This window comes from Nanorana parkeri, unplaced genomic scaffold (assembly GCF_000935625.1).
Source record: "Nanorana parkeri isolate BGI_ZX_2015 unplaced genomic scaffold, ASM93562v1 scaffold433, whole genome shotgun sequence".
NCBI classification, from domain to species: domain Eukaryota; kingdom Metazoa; phylum Chordata; class Amphibia; order Anura; family Dicroglossidae; genus Nanorana; species Nanorana parkeri.
In genome coordinates this window covers 445,542-457,285 of record NW_017306701.1, presented here as the reverse complement: position 1 = coordinate 457,285, position 11,744 = coordinate 445,542, and the positions used below count along the sequence as shown (strand labels likewise).

Sequence of the window (11,744 nt, the reverse complement as noted above, 5' to 3'; positions counted from 1 at the left end):
TGCTACTGGACATATACTGTTAATATTTTTTTTTCAACTAATAAAAGTTAATTTTAAAAAAATGTTTTTTTTTAAGGTCTTCCTTAGACACATTCCTAATTACAAAAATACCCTTCTATCAGGTGAATTTTAATATTATTGAAGTGGAACAGATGCTGTCAGCTGTAACTTTATTGCAACACTTATGTGATTACCATCCTCTTGTGTGCTAAGGAAGGAAAGAGATGGCTATACTCTGTAACAGTGACATCCTCGCTCTAAACAAACCAGGTTACATATTACTAATAAGGAAGTACATTTTCTCTTGAGAATAATGCCAAACAGGCGTTTACAGTGAAAAGTAGCTTAGCTTAGTGTGCAGTGCCCTCCTTTAGTAGACTTCTGGTAAACGCTTCATCTGACAAGGAAAACAGACAATTTATTTAAGAAAGCGGGTGTGCTTCCTGCACTATAGAGTGCTGTTATGGTTTATGCTGAGAATGTGGTTTAACTGAGCGTTTTGTCACATGTTTATCTTATATAGGCTATGGATCTATGGATCAAACACTTGTGTGTTATAAATTCTTGATGTAGACAGCCATTTTGGGTTTACACTGGGTTCTTCTCACCTAAAAAGAATTGCTGAGCCTTCAAATGATGCGCATGTGAAATATGTGCACAGTTAGGCCTGGTTCACATCTTGGCGGATCGGGACCACGTGTCCCAGAACTGCTGTGGTTGCCACACGGGCCCGTTGATTTCAATGGGGGTCATATCCGCGCGGCAACTACGGCAAAAAGGCTCATGCAACCTTTTTGTGTGAAAAGCAATCCGCGTTTTTTTACGGCCGTGATTGCACCATGGCAACGACGGCACGCAACCGCGCAGATAGATAAGGTTGCTACATTAGTTTTCTTTTTTCTGGCTAAAAATACAGAAAATACCTATTGAGCTCGCCAATAATTCTATGTACTTCTCACTTCCCATGAACTGAAAGCACAAACAACTTTATCTTCCTTCCAAGTTATTCCTGCAAACTAATTCCCACTCTCTCATGTAATGGAGGTGATGAGAGAAAGACATATTTATAGTCCACATCAGGAGAGCAGCCTAGTGTGGCAACTGTAGTTCCCTCCATAGATAGAGGGGAGTGGGCATAGCTATTCAGGGACAGAAAGTGTTTTATTCATAGTAGAGCTGCAACAGTTAATCGATTAAAATCGGCGATTGAAAACGTTGGCAACGTTTTCGATCGTCGATTCGTCGGCTATCGATTGCTTAGCCTGTTCGGGGCTCCGCACGCGGCCTGAGTCGCACGTCACGCGTCACACGCTGCTCCCGATGAGGAATACATCAGATCCCAGCAATAATACATTATATACAGTGCAATGCAGAATAACGCCAGCTACAGAGGACTACAAATCCCAGCAATAGTACATTATAGTATAATGTACTATTGCTGCATTCCTCTATAGCTGCTGGTATTCTGCATTGCGCCGCTGTATAATGTACTATATTGCACACCAAACTTTTTTTTTTTACTTCCACCGTGCCAAGCTTGCTCCTGTGATGGACTACAATCGCAATAGAAACTAGTAGTCCATCACTGGAGCCTTTTTTTTTTTAATCCGATTAACCGATTAATCAAACTTAATAATCGGCCAACTAATCGATTATGAAAATAATCGTTAGCTGCAGCCCTAATTCATAGGATTAACCATTTTGGTGTACTGACCTTTTAATCACAATTAGTTAAAAAAAAGTTAAAAAAGGTGTCAGAGACTGCCATGTGCAGTCTCATATTATATTGTCAATATGATGTGCATCCATGAGGGCTGTGTCATAGGTTCTTTGGCGGCCTTTTTTAATAAAAGAATATAGGGTGAACCAACAAAGGAAAAATAGACTAGCAAGAACTCAAAGATGTAATAAAGTATCTACTTAAAAAGTGTTGAAGCCAAATAAACGTATTTCTTCCATATTTTGTATTGCACATCTCTGTAATGTGCATTAAAGTGTATTTCGAGGCAAAATAATAAAAATATGTTGTGAGACACTGGCTGGCAGGATTGCGGATGGTGTATATGTGTCACCTAGATTTCTCACCTACACATAGTCCATGGATTTCACTGATATTATTATATTATATGGGATCTATATAGGATTGACATAGTTCTGCTATATGATTTATATTCATAATAGACTGAAGGGGGATAGCCTGTGTAGAAGTAGGCCAATATTCAATACATCCCTCCAGCACATGCACATTTAACCATGTTTTGGCTCTTTGAAAATACTGCAAGCACAGAAAAAAAACACTGGGCTGAAATCCCAAGCATTGTTGTCAGCCCTGTAAAACTACAGACACCTCACCCACAGGAAATTGTGAGCCCACGGGTATTTTTCTACTCTTTTTGAAGAGACAAAACATTATGAAATGTGCATGTATTAAAGAAAAGTACAGCATTTTTTTTTTGACCAGACATGCATTTTAATTACATAACTCTGTGTTCTTCTTGAGAAAATGTGGTCATGTATGGCCATCCCATCAGTTAAATCCCTAAAATCTGTATTTTCTAATTAATAAAAACACTGCCCTTGCAAAAAGTATTTTTAGCATATGCAAGACATTTCCCAGCACAAAAGAGGAACATTTTTTTTTTGTCTCACAGAGGAAGTATGTATATTTTCCATTTGCTTTGCAATAATTAATTACGAAAGTATGGTTTTCTTCCAGAAATGTAATACTTCTTACCAGAGCCAATAGACCCCTAAAACATTCTCATCTAAAGTGATATGTTCACAAACTTAGATATTTCATTAGAAAGGAGGACATTTGTGTTTCACAATCCAACCAGAATGCTCGTAAAGTTGGCAGCAGTATTCTATTATTTGTCAATATATCTCCCAAACTTGTGTAATGGCCACCATGTCCACAAGGTCAGGTGCTGCAGTCCACATTCATTATAGCACAGTGCAAATTAGGAGTTTTTACTCTATGTCTATGTGTATTAAGCCATGTGGCTGAAAGGAAACTATGCTGAGAGAGAATACGAAGGCTGCCTTCTGAAATTGCTATTTGCCTGTCCTTTTCTGGCTTCAATACTGTCTTTTTGCACCACAAAATAGGGTTTCCCTTTTTTACATATTATTAGTTACAAAATAATAAAGAGGGGTAGACTGGTTATATCTTCAATGGATCATTGACATATGACGTAGCTTATTCTTCATTTCCTGTTCCCCCCGTCTGCACAGATTTAGTTAGATAAGCTGAAAAGGCAAGGCTTGGTTTAAACACCTGTAGTAGCAGGCACTGGCTAAAGTGGACTTCTGTTTTCAGGGATGTCATATCTAGGATAAATAATTTCTGTGGTGCATTTTTTTATATTGTGCCAGATAATAAAAGACGCTGTCTGTTGACATGCCAGCACTAAGCACAGATCCATGTCCATGTCTATTTCTACACAAACAAAGATGGATTTTTGCCATCAAACAGTACAGAGCTTTCTTTATTTAGTAAAACCACAACCTGCACCTTAATGTTGCTGACATGTACATTACTGGCTGGCTTGTACATTTATTATGTGTAGGTCACAAGCATTGACATTACAGAACAAAAGGCCTTTTTGTAATAAACTTTGTGGTGATTAATTTGATTGATTACATGCAGTATTACCCTGCTAAATTAGAAAGGGTAGTGAATACATACTGTGAACCTGTCCTCAATTCTATCTAAAACTAAAAGAGCTGCCTAAGAGTGATCACAAAAGTGATAACTTTTGTTTGCCTGATGAAGGGACCGGACATGTTCCAAAACATTGCCACGCATGGTGATATGACCTGCTAGAATGAATAAAAGGATTTTGTTTTGAAGAAAACTTGGAGTGCTGGTGACCATTTATTCTGTATTCATGTGTAAAGGGTCTTGAAAATGAATCCACATGACCCTCAAAGCTCTGCAATACAAATTGCAGTAGAAATATGCACTACAGTATGTTGCAGTGCAATGGCAAAAAAAGGCATGGGCATTTTTTGGTGTGTAGACTCTTGTAATGGATGGGCACATGCAAAAACATAGGCACATCAATGTTCATAAAGTGCATCAAGAAACTCATTACAAGCAAGTGCATAAGTATCTAAGTTCTAGACCTCTATAATGAAAGTAATAGCAGATGGAGTACAAATGGCAAGAAAGGGAATATCACTTTTGGGCACCTAATCTTAGGCACCATTATTAGTTCTAGACAGAGTAGAGGAAAGTTTCACTTAAAGGACAAGGTTTCTTTTAAAGCATTCCCCCCACCTGGTCTGATATTTACTTCTGCCTACATTCTAATGATTTTCAATGTGTGGCCCTGCCCGAAGCTGCACAACTTTTCTTCAGAAAGCTGTACTCTACAGAAGCACTGAAGGCTGCCATGATTACAACTGGCCAGAGGAATGAACTGGGATGCACGTGTGCAGTATAAGGAGGACCCAGCAAGGGTTTCTGAACAAAAGCCCATGTGGCTCCAAAACAGGGCCAAACAATGAAGTTCGCTCGGACACGGGCAGAGGTAAGAATAAGCCCAGGTGGGCTGCACTCAGGGGGTGGGGCCAAAGATACAGTTGTCCTTTAAAACCCAGTTCCAGCTTTTTGGCAAATATTGTAAGTCAGGTCTGCAAAATATATAACTTTACCCAAAGTTTGTGGTACCAGTTTTCCAATGTTTGCTTGCAGTGAGGTATCCGCTTCTTTAGAATGCAGCTGTATCTCTCTGATCTCAGAAAGACATCAGGTGTGCTTTCTAAAAATCCTAGGATGATTATATTGGATGATTATTTTGTAAAAGACATTGTGTGAGAAGCAGAATAAAGCTATGCCGGTAACTAAATTTGCTCAGATATTTCTGCACTGTGACCAAGGTAAAAAAGTATCTCTCAAAGTATTTCTTTGAAAATTGAGTAATGGCACAATAAGATAATGGTAAGAAGCTTAAATTATATCATTATTTGGAGTAACATTTTAATAAAATATTTTTTATCATGAAGTTTGCATATCCTTATCAAAAATGCACCTTTACTATTTGAATGAGAGGGAAATTGGTACTCGATCATGTCATGGCTCACTGATAGGTGCTAACACTAACAGTAATTTACTTCTCCAGATCACATGTCTGTAATTTGATCATTCCCAGTATCCCTTGTGCATGTTATGATTCCCATTTGCATTTGCATGCATGTCATGACAGCAGTTATATCATAATTGCTGTATAGTATATTATGTGTATTTAAAATTTATACAATTCAGCCTTTATTTAAGAGCAGAAGGCAGAATCCAGTGACCAAAGACAATCAAACCTTTATTTGTCTAAAAATGTGTGTATGCCTATCATTTCTCTTTGCTCTGTTTTGGCTTAGGGACAATACTTAGTCAGTGCAACCTGGCCTATACGTAGTCAATGCAAATAGAACATATGTCTCAAAAGTTAAACAATGAAAATATTTACTTTCAGGAATAAAAGACACATCAAACTATTATTAGATCCTTCAAATATATATAGATCTGTATCTCCAAAAAGTCATTTTCACATAAGGGAACCTCTTTGTATATTTATTTTCACTTTGAACTGACCAGGCATGTGATAGATTTACTCTGAGTAAAAGACTGCTCTATTCTATGTAGTAAAGCAAAGTACACTTTCTTAGCCTAAAAAGTTTCTAAGCGTAAATGAAGTATTCAACGAGAATTGTCTGACTACCTCAGTTGGCTTAAAGCTGAATGGGATAGAATTACCCTCATGCATTAATGGTTCATAGGATCTGGTCAACAGATTGCACTGCTGTGAACTGGTGATATGCAGTGTAGAGAAATTCCTCCATTTTGTAGACTCATTAAGTATGACAGCACAGAAAGCAAAGGTATCGTACAAACTGCAGCAACCCTTAGTAGCCATCATATTTCAACTCGTGTTGTCATTTGGCTTGTAATCAGAGTTCTATTGCTTGCTGTAGCTTACTGCACTTTGCACATTACCATTGCCTTTTGGTCTGTTGTATTGATTTATTATGTATATGTTTTTACTTCTACTTTTTGTGGTGGGTAGCTGGACTCGTTCTGGACTAAAAACACAGAATTTAGATGGTGGTCTAACTAATTTTGTTAATACAGGTGGAATGAGAACAACTGGCACAAATAATAAGAACAAATCCCTTTTACAGAGTCCTTCCCAGGAGCAATTCATCCCATACCTTTAGAAAAGTAACGCAGTGAAGCCAAACAGCTTTTAATAACTTAGTTTGGTAAGATCAGTGTGGGTTTATGAAGCTTAATGCACACTGGTATTATATATGTTATTGAATGAAGTTCTTTATATACAGAAGTACTAATGCTAACGATTTGTGTTGGGGATCCTCAGTCTTGGAGGTGACTCCAAATTGAACCTTGGCTCCAAATTGCACCCTCTTACGTGTACTTCATGCACTGTACTGCACAGGAGAAAGCTAGGCAACTAGCATGTTGCAAAGGAAAGATCAGCAATAACCACGTATATCATTGTCAGAGTTCAGGTTTTTATTGAAAGATACTTTAGCCAGCTGATAGCCACAAACTTCCCCCAGCATCAGACTCATGTTCAAAGAATAATTTTAGCCAGGGAACTCTAGTGCATACTTTTCCACTCAGATCCAATGGTCAGATGTCTTCATAAATCTATGGATACTGATTGCTCTTGTTTAACCAGATATACCTTGAAGGTTTTTTTGTTTCAGTTAATAATCTTCCATCTGTATGACAGTCAAAGATTTACATTTATTTAAGTTTGAGAACGATTGTGCTGTTTACTTTTGTAATATGAAAAATGTGCAGGGATTTTGACCACCTAAAAAAATAAAAGAATGTTCTTTGAACATGTAGTATACATACAGTGTGATTATAAATATTTATGTCATATTCCTAAGACTAATAGCACAATCAGTTTTCATTGTATTTTTTTGGAGTAGATTGCTTGTATTTGTCTACTAATGGCAAAGAAATTGGCTACTAACTTTGTGGTGTGTAAAAAAAACATATTTGTGCTTTGTACCCCATTAATCACAAAAAAAATTTCTTGTAGTCTAACAGCACTGGAAGCCTTCTGCCTGGACAAAGAATTCCACAAGGTATACATTCTTATCTAGTCTAAAAGTAGGATACATGCATTGTTACAGTTACAGTTTCTACATGTTATATAATTTTCTCATTTTTGGATTATTGTGGTAGATCCGGAAGAGACTGGGAATATTGTCATAGCTTTATATCCATATCAAGGCATCCACCAAGATGACTTGACCTTCAAGAAGGGTGAAAAACTGAAAGTAATTGAAGAGTAAGTACTCTTAATTATTTGATACATATAATATAATAATCTACTTCTAATCTTAGTTTATTTTCTAAAATACTTAGGTCTTTAAAAACTGGTAATTGATTTTTGGGTGAGCGTTGGTAGAATGGCTCATTCACTGTTTTAATAACATTTGGGCATGCTACACTTCTCTTGGAAGATCTAGAATTCCTGGCTCTTTCCCCACACATTGAAGTCATATGCTGACTGCTAATAAAAATCCCTCATGTTTTCTATGGCAAATAATTACATTTGATAATTTAAGAGATCTTGCTGTATGAGAAGAAAAGGATGGTCAGTGATTCAGCCCCTCAGCATGTATTAAAGTGATGCGCAGACAACAGGGAATCATTCACATTGTTCCTACCCTAAAGTTTAATGTCCATATTGTTGTGATACAAACACAAGCAAACACATTGTGGCCAGTATGGGTGAAATCAGATAAACATGCTGGTAATTTTTGAATTGTAAGAAGAAACCAAACAAAGGGTAAATATATAATGTGAAAGGCAAGCTATATATCTTGGATAATGTGCTATACATTCTATGTTAAACTTTGCGACAAATATATTTATAAAAGTTGCACTGAGGTGTACCCGGGTAAAAAAAAAAAAACCTTGAATAGACAGACTATGTTCCCTGTTTACAATTTAAGGGTTCATTTTTGAGTGTTTATTGGAGTATGTCTTTAATTTTAATTGAAGGCATTACATTGTTGTATATAATTGTATAACTAGTATGTGTCAACATCAGAATGTGTAGTTTATACCGAGGTAATTAAAAGAAATATCATAGGCACATAATAGAATTGATTCACCTTATCTATGGTAATGCACCCCCTATAGTAGTTTGTAAGAATATTAATAAAAGTCAGTATAAATTCACAAGACTGGAACTCAGAACTGACTTCTCAAATCTATACTCCAGGGAGCACTATATTGTTAAATAAACCCAGCAACTGTCTGTAACCTAGCCTATTGCCTGTGGGACTTCCTAATGCAGTATGGCCCATCTCCGGCATACAGTGAGGAAAATAAGTATTTAATCCCCTACCAACCAACAATAATTCTGGCTCCCACAAACTGGCTATGTGGTACACAGGTTAGTCTTGTCAGTTTAAGAAGGTGCTCCTAACGACAACTCGTTATGTATATAAAAGACACCTGTCCACAGAATATCTTTCTTCCATTCAAACCTCACCACTATGGGCAAGACCAATTTGCTGTCAAAGGACTTTAGGAACAAGATTGTAGACCTGCACAAGGCTGGAATGGGCTACAGGACTATCAGCAAGAAGCTTGGCGAGAAGGAAACAACTGTTGGAGCGATTATTCAAAAATGGACGGTATACAGAATAACTATCAATTGCCCTCGGTCTGGAGCTCCATGCAAGATTTCGCATCATGGGGTAAGGATGATCATGAGAAAAGTGAGGGATAAGCCCAGAACTACACGAGAGGAGCTTGGGAATGATCTCAAGGCAGTTGGGACCACAGTCCCCAAACAAACCATTGGTAACACAATACACTGCCATGGATTGAGATCCTGCAGCGCCCGCAAGGTCCCCCTCCTCAAGAAGGCACATGTACAGGTCTGTCTGAAGTTTTCCAATGAACATCTAAATGATTCAGAGAAGGAATGGGAGAATGTGCTGCGGTCAGATGAGACCAAAATTGAGCTCTTTGGTATTAACTTGACTCGGCGTGTTTGGAAGAAGAAAAATGCTGACTTTGACCCTAAGAACCCCATCCCTACAGTCAAGCACGTAGGTGGAAACATTATGATTTGGGGCTGTTTCTCTGCTAAAGGTACAGGCTGACTTTGCCGCAGTGAGGGGCCAATGGACGGGCTATGTATTGTAAAATATTGGATGAGAACCTCCTTCCCTCAGCCAGAACACTGAAGATGGGTCGTTCATGGGTCTTTCAGCATGACAATGACCCAAAACATACCGCCAAGGCAACAAAGCAGTGGCTCAAGAAGAAGCACATTAAGGTCATGGAATGGCCAAACCAGTCTCCAGACCTTAATCCTATAGAAAATTTATGGAGGGAGCTGAAACTTTGAGTTGCCAAGCGACAGCCAAGAAACCTTAAGGATTTAGAGAAGATCTGTAAAGAAGACTGGAGCAAAATCCCTCCTGAGGTGTGTGCACACCTGGTAACCAACTACAAGAAACGTCTTACCTCTGTGCTTGCCAACAAGGGTTTCTCCACCAAGTACTAAGTCATGTTTTGATTGGGGATCAAATACTTAATTTACTCACTGAACTGCAACTCAATTTATAACATTTGTATCATGTGTTTTTTCTGGATTTATGATTCATCTTCTGTCTCTATCATTTAAAATACACCTATGATAAAAATTAGAGACCTTTCATTTCTTTGTAAGTGGTCAAACTTACAAAATCTGCAGGGGATCAAATAATTATTTTCCTCACTGTATTACTCCCCCAGCCCTCCATCCAGGACCTTCCCTCCTGTGAACTATTATTGACTCCTTTTGTTTGGTGCTTCATTCTTCCTTCAGTGAGAATAACATTGGGGCTCCAGGATCCTGATTGACAGTTTGTATCCCCCATCCAGAAGCTGGGAGCACAGAGTACTTGAGAGGGAGAGATTGTTGCTGTGCACACAGTTGCTTGGAAGAATAGAGTGACCCCTGCTGAGCCACCCACCCCTTACTCCCTTGTTAAGGAGAATCATAGAGGGCCAAAATTTAATTGAGTGTAGGTGGAGAGGGTCATGCAGTAGGAACTGTCTTTTTTGTCATTTAATATTACTCTATATTCGGTTCTTTTTGTTTTATAGTGACCTGTTATGTAAAACTATATGTATACAACATTTTAAATAGGATATACAGTATATGTTGCTGATTTGCATTGTAATAATGTCTCGATGTCACTAACCTAAAACTTTCCCACAGGCATGGAGAGTGGTGGAAAGCCAAGTCCTTGAGCACAAAGAAAGAAGGATTTATCCCGAGCAACTATATAGCCAAAGTTAACACGCTAGAGACAGAAGAGTAAGTTCCAGTGTTCATTTAGGTGATCAGTTACGCAGGTGTTTAAAGATATTGGTTCTAACTCTACTATTCATTTCTCAGATGGTTTTTCAAGGACATTACAAGAAAGGATGCAGAAAGGCAGCTGCTTGCTCCTGGAAATAATGCTGGTGCTTTCCTGATCAGAGAAAGTGAAACGCTGAAAGGTTTGATAACTTTTCTCATTGCTCTAATCTAAGCCAGCACTCACTGTCTTTAGTTTCTATTGCTCCTAGTTAATTAGTTACCAGCCAGATGTAAAACATGGAAAGACTGAGGGTACTTTACAGTCTATTACATAATAACCTTATTTATAGCCTATTACTTTTCCTAGATTTTACACGAAGGAAAAAGTACCAGTTTCAATAAAACAAGAATAAACACACTCAATTTGGAGATGTTTTTAATATGAGCAAACATCTCACCTGTTGGCTCACCTCAGGGGAGCTTTTCTCCCTCACAATGATCAGGTTGCCGGTCCTTTGGATTTCATTGCATTACTTTGCCTTTTGTGCAACATAGAGAAGGTGAAGCAAAGCTATAGATTACAGCCCATATCTTAAGTAGTGTCTAGGGATAGTGTTTAGAAATGGTTAGCATTGATTTGCATTGTCTGGTTTTTGATGTACCAACATATGCATGATTGTTGACAATGCATATAAGAATGCACATACGGAAAGGGGTGGATACAGCCTTTACAAAAAGTCAATCTTTGCATATCAGTAACAGTGTTGCTTAGTCTACTGTACTTATATTGCATATTTTAGGGGAAAAAGGAGTGTAACGAAACAATGGATTGATTATGAAGATAATTACTCCACCTAAAAATTGTGATTTTACTTTCTCCATCAGCTCATCTGTCACAGTTTATACCTGTTAGTTTCACCTCCCTTTTAGATTGTATGCTCTCACAAGCAGAATCCTCCTAACCCTTATGTATTGATATATATTGTAACTGTACTGTCTGCCTTTACTGTACTCTTGGCGCTGTATAAATACCAAATAATAATATGTTTATGTTTTGGGAATGGAAAGTTTCACTTTAAGGTACCCAAGTATGTGTTCATGGAAGATAAATCAGTTACTTGATAGATTAATTTTCTAAACTTTATTTTGAACGCAATAATAATTGTTAGTAAATTCTGGCAAAATGGCATTTGAAACCTTACTGTCATTAGCTTTTAATACTAGTTTTGCTGATAAAAGTCTTAGGTGCATGGAGCCAAATTACAGGGCATTTATCTCATTGGCACCTGTAAAAAACTGGGTTCAGCCAGATAGATTTTGCACTTATGAGCTACACATATGCATATATTCTTGTAGATTTTTACATATGTATATATATATATATATATATATTTC

The 11,744-nt window shown here is 37.6% G+C and overlaps 1 protein-coding gene across 3 annotated transcripts in view; it reads left to right on the top strand.

Annotated features, from left to right (window-relative positions):
* LYN (LYN proto-oncogene, Src family tyrosine kinase) overlaps positions 1-11,744 on the top strand; it is a 67,464-nt gene that overhangs the window by 34,439 nt on the left and 21,281 nt on the right. For 2 of the 3 annotated variants that reach the window (XM_018560125.1, XM_018560123.1), the window contains exons 3-6: positions 7,074-7,119; positions 7,220-7,325; positions 10,266-10,364; positions 10,446-10,549. In XM_018560125.1, the coding sequence (XP_018415627.1) occupies positions 7,074-7,119; positions 7,220-7,325; positions 10,266-10,364; positions 10,446-10,549 (355 nt within the window). Of the gene's footprint in view, positions 1-7,073; positions 7,120-7,219; positions 7,326-9,102; positions 9,106-10,265; positions 10,365-10,445; positions 10,550-11,744 lie in introns of all 3 variants that reach the window. The other variant, XM_018560124.1, reaches the window with a different exon arrangement.